Source organism: Austrofundulus limnaeus, unplaced genomic scaffold (genome assembly GCF_001266775.1).
Source record: "Austrofundulus limnaeus strain Quisiro unplaced genomic scaffold, Austrofundulus_limnaeus-1.0 Scaffold1116, whole genome shotgun sequence".
NCBI classification, from domain to species: Eukaryota; Metazoa; Chordata; class Actinopteri; order Cyprinodontiformes; family Rivulidae; genus Austrofundulus; species Austrofundulus limnaeus.
The window spans coordinates 26186-42036 of record NW_013953518.1 but is presented as its reverse complement, the minus strand read 5'-3'; the positions used below and the strand labels follow the sequence as shown (position 1 = coordinate 42036).

Here is a 15851-nt window from a genome sequence, read left to right as displayed (position 1 = left end):
CCTATAATTTGAGCCAGAAATAAAGCTTGTGTTGTTCTGTCACAAATCTCAAAAAGACAGTGCCACAGCAGCACAGCCCGCTCAGCTGGCATCTTTTCAGGCCATTTCTGAAAGACTGTACTTATTGTATTTGGGTGGCTAACTGTGTAAAGTGCTTTAGGATGTAAATGACACGGTGAGCGGGGCTGCTGACTGTCCTCCCTGTACTTACCCTCACAGCTGCGCTTGTCAGCAGCCAGCTCATAGCCTGGGTCACAAGCGCACTTGTAGCTGCCCAGCGTGTTTACACAGCGTTGCTCACAGCGACCGTTGTCTGGATTGGAGCACTCGTCCGTCTCTGAAAACACAGAAATATGTTAGGGACCTTTAAGCTGGCCCCACTGGTTCAATGGCTCACAAGAGAAGCCCCCACCCACCCCTCCCTCGAAGCCAGGCAAAGCTGGCCTCACAGACCCCCGAAAGGTACAAGCAGAACAAATATGTGATTCCTGGAACATGTCTGGGTATACAGATGTTGACATTTTCTACTAAAAGTTAACAGCCTTTAACCTCTCACCTTTGAAGAAATTGGCAGCAAAGCCGGCCTTATTGACGGAGCCATCTGAAACAAATTTCATCCACAGATGGTTGGAGCTCGTCTTAATGTCGTCTGGCTTGTCGTAGCCGCAGAAGCGGCCCAGCAGAGGGCTGTTTTCAGAGATCCCATCGCGCACCTCTAGGTAGTCGTACGCACAGCTGTCATGTCTCTCAATCTGAAGAGATGAAGGAGATGGTTTGAAATTTTAATAAACAACACACACACAAAAAAAAATCAAAAAGAGGTTGGATTTGGGTAAAGAAAATACGATTGTGTACCTCAAAAGACTGGAAAGTCAGGCCCACATGAAAGCCCTGACTGACAGAAACCTTCCATATACAGACTTTGTTGGGCCTGTAGTCGTCGGGGTAGTTGGGGGACTGAATCTGGCCGTTGTCCTTCTTCACCTCGCCACCACAGATGGCTGCAGGCAAACAATAAAGAACAAAGCTGAGCTCTTTTGATAGCTGTATAATCAATAACGTGTGTACGGAAAAGCGTGTCCTATGTGTCCATGCACTGATTTATGCAAATGCCTGCGCACATATGTACACATTGTTCCTTTGAAGGATGTGGAAACAGTGGAGCTGGCTGTGAAGGCAAGCCAAAATCTGATTAATGCAGTGCTAAGACCCTGACACATCAGCAGCAGGAGGGCCAAGAAACGTGCATATTGCTCCAGCTTCGGAGCACATTGTTGGACGTGTGACTGGCACGAAGTTTAGTCAGCTGAGCAGCATGCGGCGGGGACAGGCGCTTACCCTCGTAAACGGCGGAGAAACCTTTGCCCACCCAGTTACTGCTGCTGCGAAACTCGATCCACAGCCGGCTGTCGGTGGAGATGATGGGCTCGGGCAGCTTATCGCCGCAGAAGCGACCTGGATCGCAGGTCAAAAATATAAACCGAGATCAGATCATCATGACACTTGCAACAACTTCAATCCATCTACATGCTCACAGAGACGAATTATGTGAAGATTAAACAGAAAATGACTAGCATTGTTCAGGTATATAGAGAAATGAGACAAAAACAATGCAAAATATAATATTATCAACTCATCACTGAAACATACTAATTTTCTAGTTTTCTAGCAATAATCTAAGTATCTGGAAAGAGTTAATTTATCTGATTTAGCCTGACTTAATCATTGATAAATGGTTAACATTGAAAACATTATTAATAAAGGATGTTTGTTTCCAAAACAGATATTGTGTAATGTTGCTACTAATTATTATTATTATTATTATTATTATTATTATCATCATCATTATCATCATCATTATTACTACAACAACATTATCCTAAGACCAGTTGTAAACGGCATGAAGCAGTTGTGATGACATGCAGAAATGGGAGTGACAGAAGCGGTAGGAGGTTCCTAAAGAGACAGAGGCCAATTTCAAGGTGTTTAGAACTGGATATGATGCAAAGTCAAATTTATTTTTGATTTATACAAATTTACAGCACTTTAATAACAACTGAAAGTGACATAATTGCTTTTGATATAGAATTGAACTATGGCATATGCCTGAGAAACACGTAATATTGGCACTTTAATAAGCTAAAAATTAATGCATTTATTAATGCTTTACCTATGAAGGCTAATTATTTACAAAACCATGTTCATTCATGCTTAATAACTCGTGAATTAACTATTTTAATGATTTGTGTAAAGGAACTTGACCTTCAGGGTTTTTTTATACATTAACAAACATTAAAAACAAATTGTTCACTTTCGTGGTTTCACAAAAAAAGATTTAACTAACTACAAGCAAATGCCTTTAATTATTGATGTACTACAGGATTAACACATAGTCAGTTGTTGTTCTTTAAGCATTAATATACTGTATGTCTAACACATGGTGTGAAAGTCCATTTATATGAGCATTTACATACATAAACACACAGTAGATAGAATAATTAAGTGATGAGTTATTAAGCATGAATAAATAATGAGTAAGTAATTTGCCTTTATGGGTAAATAAATGTGTTAATTTATAGCTTATTAGGTACGAATCATCCTTAATTGTCAATGCTTTCAAGGTTAAATAACCATTTATTAATGATTAAGTAAGGTTAAATAAGGTGTAATTATAAAGTGTTGCTGATGGTTTCTGTCAAACTGACCTTTGAGAGGTGCTTTCCTCCAGTAGCCATCTCTGATCTCCACATGGTCGTACCAACACAAGTGACTCCTGTACAGATCCATGGAGGTGAAGTTCAAAATGATCTTTAAAACCAAGAAAAAATGATTATTGACACAGCAAGGGTCAAAGGTCACACAGCAACAATGCTCAGACCCTGGTACATTTTGGCTGTGTCCAAAACGACAGGCCGGGTCCTCCGGAGGACCCAGACTATCCGGTCGAGGTGGACCGGGTCCTTAGTAGACTGGGAAGACCGGAAAAAAAAAAAGGCTGTGAATTTATGACGGTCTAGCCTCCCCTCCACCCCGGCGTACGTCATGTCACCTAGTAACCATGACGACGCTAAACAGAAGCAAAAATAGATCAAAATTAGAAAAAATATAAATACAGTATATTTGTTTTATTAATATCACAAAACAATAAAATTAACTTAAAGGTAACATTTGAAGAACTAATTGACCCGCTGTAGGTGCATGTTTATTTCGTGTTATTTTTTGACAAAAATAATATTTAAAAACACATCTATACAAACGAAAAAAGTATTAGAATTACAACCACTAGAAATTTTTAATTTTCATATCGCCATATTTTTATTTAAAACATATTATTTTCTCTTGTTTTGTCCGCTATTACTAGCTTTAAAAAATTGCTGGTTGGGCTGCAGTGCATTATGGGATATGCTGGGCCGGGAAGGATCCATCAGACCTGTCCTTCAAATCGGGGAAAAGGAAGAACGTATTTGTCGGTCGCATTGGAGGAGTGTTCGGTTTGGGACGGCCTCCGTCGCGGCACTGTGACGTATGCGGCCGACGAATTCGACCTTCGGAGGACCCGGCCTGCCGTTTTGGACACAACCATAAATGCTCCATACAAAAAATAAATACAAATATAAGAAAAAATGGATTTTTGAGTTTGAGTTTTGTTGATTTTGTTTAAGGTTGGTGAGCCTTACACCAGTGACTAAGCTACTTTCGGTTTGAGCGGTCCTTGTTTGCAGGATCCTCCAACTTGGCGTTCCCACGTACCTTTTCCCCGGGTGTGACTGATATTCTCCAGATGCAGTGCATGTAGGCCGAGTATCCGTTTGGGAAGCCGGGAGAGGAGAAATTCCCGTTGCTGTCCTGCAGACTGTCCCCGCACTCTGCACGTGGACACAAACACACACACACCTGAGCCATGCACGACACTGCCAAACCTTTGTTCGGCTCCACAAACCAACAGCTCGGAAAAAAAACCCCACCCCCCAACCCCACTGCACGTCACAGTTCTGACACTGGATGTGAAACAAAGGGCAGCTCTTTTATGTGTGAAGGCACATCTGCTGATAATATTACCCACATCCCTGCATCTCACCCTCCCTCCCATCACCCACTCCAACAGACGATCACACAAAGGAGTGGAGAGAGTGTCAGACACTTTCTACGAGCATCCTCTGAAAATAAACCTAGCGCTCTATAAATAACGCAGCCTCCTGGAGGATGTGATGCATTATGTACATGTCGCCAGCAGAGAGAGAGAGAAAATAACAGATAATAAAAAAACAAAAGGGCTGTTCTTAGTTTGACTGACAAAACTTGAGCTGTCGAGGACCGAGTCCAAATCGAGGGGCTTCTGCCAAGTGAAGGGGGGGAAGATGTGTTTAATTAAGGCACAGAGGAAATAATAAAGTATCTTCAGCTGTTCGTCTTGCATTCACAATTACCTCGGCGTTATTTTTACCTTGGGCTGTATTCAGTAGGAGTTAAGAAAGCATGTCCAGTTGTTTGCCTTCGCTGCTTCGGATGGTGAAGTGTGTGTTCATGTGTGTGTGTGTCAGAAAAGCAGTGAGTAACCAGAAGTCTGCCAATCTTACAGCAATAACCAGGCGCACATCAGGGATGACAAACACTCAGAGGAATGCTGCATGAAGTGCAGATCTGTGGCTCTTTAAGGAATCCCACCCCCCCCTCCAACAGCACGTGCCACGTCGTCCACTTTTCCTTGAGAGGCTGAGGTGGTTGTGATGTAAAAGGCAGGACGTTTGACTCACTTTACACCTAACCAAGTGAGTCCACTCCTGGTGACCCCGGCAGTTCAAATATGAAGCTCAGCTGTGGAGACTTCGCCAACAGACTCTAAAGTCAGATAACGCCAGCAGAAGGCTCTTTTTTCTACCACACATCTGTTATTTCAGCATATATTGTTTACTTCAACCTTAAATCTCCTCCCTTTTTTGTCTTTGAAGGCCTATACCTAGTTTGGTCAGGAGAAAACAAACAAACAAAAAAAACCAGGATCAGTTTACACAGAACAAACTGTGATGACGACTCGTTGTCTCCCAAGAACACTTTTAGCATTTTCCTCCTCAGAAGACAGACTGTTCTTTAGCGTCTATCTGGGAAGCAGCGATGAAAACTCCCTCGCTCAGGCTTGTGTTTACACTCCTCCCTGTCTGAGAGACTACAACGCTGTAGTCAGGGAGTCCAACTGTTCAATAGTGGATGAGCATAGTGGGAGCTGCATCAGGGAAAGTCAGGAGGAGCCACAGGCTCGGAGGATTAGGTTGGAAACACGTGCAAACGGGAAAAAAAAAAGGAAAAAGAACACATAGCAGACAGGATCTGTCATTTCGGTCTTACTGGAGCATTTGTAGAGTTTGCGTGCCTGTGCAATATCCCCTTTGCTGAGTCGGGTTCTCTGGCCGATGGGTGGTCGCACTCCGTTCACGTCGTAACGTGGCAGGATGGTGTCCAGGAAGATGCCTCTGGTGTTCACAGACAGAGAATAGTGTTAATGTTGCACACACCTCCTTCAAAACAAGCACGCACAAAACAAAACACGCCCGCTCGAGTGGTTAAACCATCGTCATTATGATCATTTATAACTGTTAAATGATTTGTTTGTCTAACAGCCAAATATAAAAAAAATGAATAATGTCCTTTCTGACGCTGGAAAACAAAATGTGGTTTAGAGAAATATTCAGCGAATCTATTAGAACACTCATTTTAAAACTTCAAAACTGTAATATGCACTTTGTGACATAAGCGTAAAAACTCCACAAATGCTCTGCTACACAATAATAGCTCCTTTTATTGTTCAGAGGTTTGTGGAAATACATTTGATGCAATCGTAAATTCAGTTTTCACACAGCAAAAAAGTACAAGGATTGTTAATATATCATTTGATAGTTTAGTCCTACTAGCAACACCTTTATTATTAGAGTAGTATTTTTTCTAGCATATGCATGAACTGAGAGGAAACAATAAGTTTACAAGGGTCAGTGTTTTAAATTTCACCAGACATATTGCGCCTTTTAGTTTTTGTTTGAGGATTTGAAAGTGTCTGTGTGTGTTTGACTGTTTTGAAAATGACAGCAAAAATAAACAAAATTACTGGAAGGAAATTGTTAACGTGTTCGTTTACCTTTTTATGTGTTTGTAACGGATAGAAAATACACCAATACAGTATATGAATGATGAATGTGAAAAGAGTTCATGCAGCCACACCAGAGTGCTCGGTCTGAAGGCAGTTTATTCTCAGTTCTGCGTTCAGCCTCTCAGTTCAGGACATCACTTCATTATAACATCGTCTTCAGGACCTGACTCCGCCCATTTTATTGCATCATCATTAATGGCCAGCCTATGACTGAAAGTCAGGTTTTCATACAATTTTCCTGTTCTAATGGAAAAACAACAGTTGAATTAAGTGTTGAATGTGTTCAGGCATGTATCTCATCTATTAGTACCTCCTGCCCTGTGTAATCACATTTTTTAAGAGGGAAAGTGGTTACAATCTGAAGGGATTAGAAATGTTTATAAAACCTAAAATTTGAATAAATTTAAAGGACAGCTGTACTTCAGTCCAAGGAATATGATTATGGAATACTCCAGATAGTGATTGTAAAAATGCTGGCTGGCTCAATTAATTTGTTTAAAAGATGGATAAAAAATTATTTGTTAAAGAAATGTGAAATTCTATAATTTGTATTTATAAGAGTTGCTGTTTACGAGCTGAAGATTTTGTTTTGTTATTGTTTGAAACTATATATATAATAATATATATTTATTTTTAAATAGGGGCAGATATGATTGTTTCTTCTTTCTGCTACTTTTCTTTTTTTTAATTTGATATGTTTTTTTGTATGTGAATTTGTTTGTTTTTAAATTAAATTAATAAATATTGTAAAAAAAACTATTTAAAGCTACCCAGACCAGTCTGTACACAAATCATCAATTTAATCACAAAACTAGTCACACAACAGTTCATAAAAATATATCATTAGTCACCTAAGAAAAGACTGTAAAATGTGCAGTGCTTTTAAAAAAGGTCAGTAGTAACTGAAAAAATCTTTTCAAAATAAGACTACATACGAATACGATCCACTACGAACCCCTGTGATGACAGAGCAAAACTTTAATGATGCTAAAATGTCCTGTCAGCTTCATCCTCTAAATATTTCTATAAAATCTCTCATTTAGAGAAAATCTTTTGATGATGAATTGCAATACACGTGTGCATGTGTGTGTAAACTACAACTCACCCTTATTCTTCTTATTTATTTTTAAAAATAGGTTCTTCACATGCAGCAGACAAAACATTTTAATTTCTTCAGAGTATTTGAGAGGTAAATAAAGGGCCTGAGTTGTGAACGTGCACCATGTTTTGTCCAAAATGAAAACTATAAATTGGCTCAGGTGACGTGTTAGATAGCTTTAAAAATGACAGAAAAGTTGGAACAAAAGGCTGCTCTTCATCACGCTGCCTTACTTGACACTTTGCTACTTTATCATCTTCATTTTTATGAGTATTGGCGAGGAACTGGCCGTTCCCATGGTGACATGCCTACCAACGCCAGGCATGTGCAAACAGAGCAGCCTGAGCTAACGGTTTACACTCTGCCTTGCTGCTGGTTTAAAAAAAAAAAAAGACGCCACTCAAACCAGTGTCAGAACAGACAAAAGATACCCAGGCAGCTCTCTATTTAAGTTGGCACCGGTCCACACACCCAAACTAAATAAATACCTCTGGAGCAAAGGATGGGGGTAAAGTAGGGCTGTGGGTCGAGTGAAACAACCCTGAAAAAAATATTTTAAAAAAACGCATGAGACCGGCAACGCTCGTCCCCAGGAGACACAGCAAAACATCAAGACGAGCCGTGAAATCTTCCCAACAACAAAGGCCCGGGCTTCCCACGGTGATTTACTGTAAAACACACAGCGGACACGCCGGCTACCAACGGCCCAACAAAGAATGACTCTGCCACAGGTAAATCAGCCAATCAGAGCCAAAGAAAAAGTGTCCTGAATGACCCATGAAAAGCCAACAGGAGCCTCCCGGCTGCTAAAACAGCAGCAGCCACTCTCTTATTTCTGAGCTTATTGATCAACACGGTTCAATGAATCAGGAAAGTGAACAGGATGGATTACTCCACTAAAAAAAAAGAAAGAAAGAAAATAAAAAGGCTAAACGGCTCCATTGTGCAGCGAGCTGTACTGAAAACCTAAAAGATTAAAAGGTTAAATCCAGATCACGGATCATGTGTGGCAACATTCAAGTGTGCTGAACTGATTAACTTAATATGAGGTCAAACTTTCCTTTAAACCCGCCCAACAACAAAAGATAAATTGCAGATTATCTTTCAATAACAGATGTTACTCTGTTTCTGTCTGGCCCTTTGTTAATCTCTAATGTAATAATTTAAAAAAAAATCTTATTTGTAGCAATGCTTCACCTCTTCTCTGTGCGAGCTGCATTTTTAACCTGCAGTTTGGACGCACAGAGCCAGACAGGAATTTCTGTATGTTGGCCTACATCCAGCCTCGGCGTCTGTTTAGACAAAGATTCCCTCTCTGCTTCCCAGAAGCTGGTTTGCCACAAGAGCACGGCAGCAGATCTGGGGGGAGAGGCTGCTCCAGTCAGAGGGTAAACCAGGAGAACCAGTGATGTGGAATACACATGTAGCTGACAGGGAGGACCAACAGCCCACAGCTGCTGCTTCTATCAGACTGAGGAAGGAGTCAGCAGTCTGGGTTGTGTGTGTGTGTGTGTGTGTGTGTGTGTGTGTGTGTGTGTGTGTGTGTGTGTGTGTGTGTGTGTGTGTGTGTGTGTGTGTGTGATCATGGACTTATCTACTATAGGTAGAACCTGTAAAGTTGGTGTGGATGTTCCTGCAGCTGCCAATCTTTAATAAAGCAGCAGCCTAAAAGTGCAGGATTGTATTAACACTGTCATTGTACTCAACTTGTTATGGTGCAAATATTGTGTGTAACACTGTGGAAAAATTCTGGACATTTATTACACCTGTGGTAGATCGCTCATTGAATGACTTCAGTTTGCAGAAATACATTTAATATCGACCAGATGGACAAGCTAATGGCTAATCTGAAAACACAAAACAAATACAACAGGATTTTATGCCAAGTAATAAAAAATGCTCTTGGCAGACTTTTAAAACAAGGTCACACAAGGACTGAGCAGATCTTATACAATCCAGGTTTGTTAAGAGGGATAGTGTTTATAATTTTAAGGGACTTGAAATGTTTGTGAAACCAAAAATTAAAACTAATTTAAAAGGAGAGACGCACCTCTGTTCGAGGAATTAAACTGTGGAACAACTTGGACAACCTTAAAAATGCTGGAACAATTTACTCATTTGGTAGAATGCTTCAAAGTTTTTTTTTAAATGAGATATAAACAAAGTACTGGTTGAAATTGGTATTTCTGTTGTGATGTTGTTTTGTTAATTATTTTAAGTTATACTGTGAATTAAGTTGAGTTTAAATTTCTGCATGTTGTTCGTTTTATGGATACATATTTTTTAAATGGGGCAGATGTTACAAGATTTTTTTATCTTTCTGCTCCTTTTCATTTGACCATGCTGTGTTGTGTGTTTTTGACACGTTATTTTCATTTATATCGTTTTAATTGTTTGTCCAAATGAAATAAAATCTGTAAGAGAAATAAATAAAATCAAATCTTATTTAAAACACTCAAAAAATGTGTTGGATCCAACTCAGCTGAGCAAGTTTCAGATTTAAACTGAAAGTTGTTTTACATTTTCTCTACTCAGTGAGCTGAGTGGAACCTGTTGACATAACTCGGTCAAGTAAATCCAACACATCTGTTTTTTCAGTGAAGGCTGTTTTACTTCAGCAGAAATCCACGTTGGTCTTGGCAGGGCTCAGATTAGCCGTTAGCTCATCAACCTGGTCAGAACTAAAACCATTTCCTCCAAACTTAGGTCATTCATCGAGCTATAACTATTATTTGTTTCAAACTTTTCTAGAGAACCCTACTTCAGAAGATCTGAATTCCATGTTAGGTCCACAACACTCATTTAGAAGTTGTGGGGAAAACTATTTGCAGTTGAGTAAAATGTTGAATATATCATTAAAATTCTGAATTTAGAAGCTAACTGAGGTAAACCTCTTCCCTGGGATTGATTTGTGACTCTGCTGTAAATAACCTCAGCTTCAAATGAGTAGAATTCGAAGCACCAACTAATGCTTGTTGTGAGGTTTTAACGCCCAGGGGGAAAAAAAAGAGGAAAAAGTTACCAGAACCCATTAAATTCATCATTTAAAGAGCTTCCAGGAACGTTACAAGGTGCTTTACAGTGTGAGGGCAGAAGAACGTTCTTACAGCCTTGAAAGTGTTGGACAGAAATCTGGTTATGATGAGACGGTTGCTACGTTTGCTGATTTCACTCAGATACCACAAACTGCAACACCTTACAGAAAAGTTGGCAGGAAAAGCAGCAGGAACGGAGAGGAGGAGCCTTAATCTGAACATGATGTGAGAAAAAGCTGCTACATCACAGAGCATTCATTTAAATCAATCTTAAAATCCTACAAGGTTTTTAAACATAATGTTTATCCTGCCAAACAGCTGAGAGTGAAAAGTGTAAAGGATATGGTTGAGCTTAAAGTGCCACGTCACACAAAACTATTCTAGGCTTCAAAAACATAAACTTAGAGAAACAGAAAGTTCAACAGAAAGTTACCAAATGAAACCAGATGCATGTTTTCTTTAGTATCACCTCATGCATCGAGTTTATCTTTTGACCCTTGGTGATCCCAAAGCCGCTACGTAACATAAGCTTCTCAAAATGTGACAGAAAATCAAATTAGTGCTTCTCCTGTTTCCCTAAAGCGAACATAATGTGAGCACTGACTGTTCAAATCAAAAAGGTCAAGTTTGAGAAACCGACAACAAGCCTGTTCACCGAATATTTTTGGTTTCTTTAATAAGATCCACCTTCTGTTCTCAATAAGCCAAAAAAAAGGTAAAAAACACTGAGATCCAAGACAGAAACTCAAGTAACAGCAGGCTGTTTTTTAAAAAAATGTGAATACCTCCAGCAACATGTTTTCTAGTGATTTATTATTAAAAAAAAAGAAGAACTGAGAGTTCCAGTCTGTCCATATCCTCAGATGTGGGAAACATGCCAGATTACTCAGCAATCGCCTGCGGACACAGAACTTAACAGCTCTAGACAGTCTTTCAACATTATGTGCAAAAATGGAAAACGGGGGCAATGGGTTAAAGGGTTGCGGCTCAGAGGCAGAACAGCTCGGTCTGACTCGGCCCGAGACCGTTATTCATGCTGAAGCAGTGGAACTTGGCTCGGCTCCTACCTGGAAAACGTGTTTCGAGCGTAATGCATGATGCTATCAAAGTCGTAGATTTCTCCCAGAGAGTCCACCTCCCCCGGTTCCATCTTCAAAAAGTTATATTCTTGTCCTGAGAGAGAGAAACAAAAGTGGAAAAGTACAAATGAAATATGAAGCCGAGTCACACCTCATCTGTGTCAAAGGTAAAAACTGATGTGATTAGTTCTATATATGCAGAGTTGTAAAGTAACTAAGTACAAATACTTTTTTTTACTGTACTTAAGTAGAATTTTTGGGTATCTGCACTTTACTTGAGTAATTGTTTTTCAGCCTACTTTTTACTTCTCCTTCTTACATTTTCACACAGTTATCTGTACTTTCTATTCCTTACCTTTTTAAAAAGAAGTAGAAAGTTGTTACTTTTATTTGATTTTGCTTGTTTTCATTCCAGCTTGTTATTGTAAAAAAATAAATACTATTCATATAAATTGTGCCTCCTAGATAGAGTGAATTTAATTGTGTTTGAATGAGAAGTATAAATTTATAAAATTCTGATATTGTATTAGTTTGTACACAAACAAATCCTGTCACACTCCAGCAGGACATAATCATTAAAATAAAAGGACTGTACTTAAGAAGTATTTGTATTTCATGAATTATATTATTGCATTTGGCTGCAGCCCTCAGATAGATTTTTATTTTGGGGAAAATGTTTGGTCACCCTTGATATATGTATATAAACTGAAACAGCTAGACTAAAGCATCCTAAATTTAAGATAATTTATTATTTTAATACAACAGTCATTTCTGCAGTTTTTGGGGAGGTCACCTCCTAATAAATGTCATTACAGAAAATCTAATTACTCATTTTAAATCAATACTTTTACTTTTAATACTTAAGTACAAAAAGTATCAGATACTTTAAGACTTTTACTCAAGTAATATTCCTAAAGGAGACTTTAACTTTTACCGAAGTAATTTTTTGGTAAGATACTTGTACTTTTACTCAAGCATCACTTTGTGGTACTTTATACAACACTGTATATATGGACAAACGTGTCCTGACCACTCCTAACTCGTTGTATGTTTGCATTAAAGATCCTGTCAGGAGGTTACTCTCAGGTATTATGTCTGCTCCTACCTGGCTGAATGTTGTCCCTGATGATGCTGACGTGCTCGTCTCGATCGGGCCTCGTGTGCTCGTGCCAGAAACCGATCACGTGGCCCAGCTCGTGCACCACAATACCAAACTTGTCACAGTTTTTGCCGATGGATATGGCCTGGGGACCCCCTCCGCGGCGGCCCACGTAGGAGCAGCACCTGCAGATGCACAAATTCAAACAGTATAGAGACCTGACGTCAGGGATGAAACCAAATTACTAAGACACGTGAGGGAACAACAGACGGTGGGGGTTGACTCTAATAACTCGGACATTTCACATTCTGATTGTGTATAAAAAGAAGCCCTGACAATCCCAACTACCTCTGGTATTTATTAAAAGAGTCATGTGAGAGGAGCTATCGTTAACACACGCAGCAGTGACATTTATTTATACGGCCGCCAATGCAAATTGTGCGAGTGATGCTGGAAGCTGGCTGGCTGCAGCGCTCCACCTCAGCGTGACATGAAAGCTTCAGAGTGGGAGTCTGCAGGACGGGCACACACATAATGGCCCTGTGGGCCAGACAGCCGCTCTCTAATTACTGCAAGCCAAGTCCAGCTCTCTTGAGACACGCCTTGAACTTTGCACAGGACAGATGGGGGCCTGCTGAATATGCAGCGGAGTCAAGATTTCCCACTGCTAACCGCTGCTGCCTGTGGATAATGTCATCCTTGTTGCTCAAAAGGCCAGCTACCAGGCGGGCTAAAAAAAGGATCTTTGCTGTCGGCTGGTGAAAGTTCAGCTTTGTGAGTTCTATCTGCTCTTTGTTGGGCTCTTTGAGCGGAATGATACAAATCTGTCTGAGAGGTAAATTGTGTAATGACATAATGGGGTCAGGCTTGCAAACGGAATCAGTGTGAGGTTTGTGTGTCCACTGCAAACATCTCAGCTTCCGTGTCCCAAAAAAACGATCAGTTGGTTTTTGCTCAAAAATATTTAACCTACAGTATATAAAAAAAAGGTGAGGATGTCTCCCTGTGTGTGCCATCAGGAGCTCCACAAACCATGCAGTTTGATGACGGGGCAGAGAAAATTCCTTGCCACGGAGAGGCTGTTACTTTCAGAACGGGCAGCGAGCTAAAGAACGCCTTCCCGACTGCAGAGAGAGGACAGGAAGCAAGGGCGCTCACGCACCAACTAATTAGCTGTGGATAAAACAGGCTCAGCAGAGTCTGACTGTCGTTAACTTCCTTCGCACGAGGAGCTTAACACCCCACCGACTCACCCACACGGACGGTAGGTGAAGACAATGTAGCTCTCCTCCTGGGTCCTCTCTATAAAGGTCACACAGGTGTGCTTCTCCCAGTGCCGCATGGCTTGGCGGAATATCGCCCGCTGGCTGCCTGAATGGAAAGTCAGGAAAGGGCAAGAAAACACAGTTAAGACACAGAACTCCACCGGAAGAAGCAGCTCAGTGGGTGGCAGTTTAAAGGGACAGTTCAAATCTTTTAAAGAACGGAGGTTCTGTGATAAAGATGTGAACAATGAATAGAACAGGCAAACTTCCGCCTCAGTTTTTGATTGCAAAAAACATTAAGTTATTAGTAAATAACTATGAAACTGGTTCATGAGGTGACGTTTGCTTGAAACTCATTTTTGAATCTTTTAAAATGGCAAAGATTCAGATTCAACTAAAGCTGTTCAAAGAGGTATCTACAACAGGTTAGATATTATTTGCTCACAATTCTTCAGCAGAAGCCCATAAGAAGCCGTTGTTAACAAGCTTTTCTGCTCAAAACCTAACAAAATGAATACAATTTTAATATGAACTTATATTTTTGTATGTATTATGTGAAGTTTTTAGGCTGGATTTAATAGATTTAAGTCACACATAAGAGTCACATCTTATGACTGAGATCATTTTTGTTGTAAAATATGAGTAATTTTCTTCTACAACTTCCCCTTTTAATCAGAAATTGGGTGATTTACAGAAAGAAGCATGATTTCATCAAGACAACATAACTCATATTTAGTCACTTCCAGAAATGAGTTTCTACAGAAGAGGATTGAGGCAGCACAGTAAAAAAATTCTCTTGGTTCTGACTTTATTCTCAGAATTGTGAGAAAAAAAATTCAGAACTCAGGAAAAAAAACACTTCTGTAGGTCTCAGAGTTTTCTGCTCATAATTTGTGAGTAACAGAGAAGCAGCAGCTAAAATGTAACAATGATGCTAGGCTGGACCCGATGCAGTACGTGATGTGTGAACCTGTTACCTACCACTAAAGTTACCACTGATGACATAAGGGATGACACCTTCAGGCCAAACGCGTTCAGGTCTGGAGGTGGCAGCTCTTTTCCTGCGCTGTGAACCTGCTCTGTTCTGATTGGCCGATCCTGAGGAGTTCAAATGAAACAAATCCGTTAAAAAGAAAGCCGTTCAGCTGCGGAGGACGATGGGATTGTTCCTCCTCCATCTGCACCCGAAGACAATAGCGACTTAGGAAAAAAAACTGAGCAATTATTCAACCAGCGGGGAGTTTTTCAAGCTTTATGCCGTTCAGACATTAAATTAATTATTCCTTATTTGCCACTATTCAAATAACTTTGTTCTCCTGCTTTATGAGTTTCTTACCATTTTTTAAAGAAATTTTCATAGAAGGCAAATGCTTTCTTCTGTAAAATTAAATTCGCCATGTAAATGTCACTCCACCATGCGTGACCTGTTACCATGGCCACTAAGCCCCCACCTAAACCTGGTGGTTTAATTGCAAAACATCCACATGTGAAGCGCATATTGCATGACCACGTGACTGTGCTGCAGAACAAGAGCTGATTAAAAAAAAGATTCAGTCATGTTAAACATAACCATTAAAAAATAAAAGTTATAAACTCATTGTTTATAAGTGAATAAATGAGGTTTGGTTTAAAAAACAAAAATAAATACATAAATAAATCACATCTTATGTTTGTAAAAAGAAGAATAATTTGTCAAGCAAAGCTACTAATTGTGTGGTAATATTGTAGAAACATTAACTCTGAAAAGGAAAAATAAATAAGTTTACTGTGAACCCTTATCATCATCATCATCATCATCCTCATGTTAACAGAGACGATTCTTCATCACGTAAAGCTCAGTTCAAAAGAAGCCATAAAACCTTACTATAAAACAAAAATGATCCACATTTATGAGGGTGATTTGATTTGATTTGATTTATTTATTTAACAGGAAAAAATTATNTTTAGGGTGTATTCAGACCAGGAAAGTCCTTTGGTCCAATTGGTTGGTCCAGACCAAAAATGGACTTTATTTTATTTTTTTCGTGTGGTGCAGTTTGCATTCACATTGTGCTTTTTTGCAAAAGAACTATAAGTTGTAAACAAAGCCATGAGGCTGACGATCATTGCTCCCATTGGACAAAAAAGGACGGGGG

General features: G+C 39.7%; 1 protein-coding gene across 1 annotated transcript in view; it reads right to left on the bottom strand.

Moving 5' to 3' along the window:
• The window catches only part of bmp1a (bone morphogenetic protein 1a), a 34331-nt gene that overhangs the window by 7692 nt on the left and 10788 nt on the right, over positions 1-15851 (bottom strand). Inside the window, exons 4-14 of the mRNA XM_014030778.1 lie at positions 14698-14814; positions 13705-13822; positions 12458-12636; positions 11341-11446; positions 5344-5468; positions 3751-3866; positions 2706-2808; positions 1339-1455; positions 856-1001; positions 557-752; positions 212-337 (exon numbers count right to left, since the gene is read on the bottom strand). Of these exons, the coding sequence (XP_013886232.1) occupies positions 212-337; positions 557-752; positions 856-1001; positions 1339-1455; positions 2706-2808; positions 3751-3866; positions 5344-5468; positions 11341-11446; positions 12458-12636; positions 13705-13822; positions 14698-14814 (1449 nt within the window). The remainder of the gene's footprint in view (positions 1-211; positions 338-556; positions 753-855; positions 1002-1338; positions 1456-2705; positions 2809-3750; positions 3867-5343; positions 5469-11340; positions 11447-12457; positions 12637-13704; positions 13823-14697; positions 14815-15851) is intronic.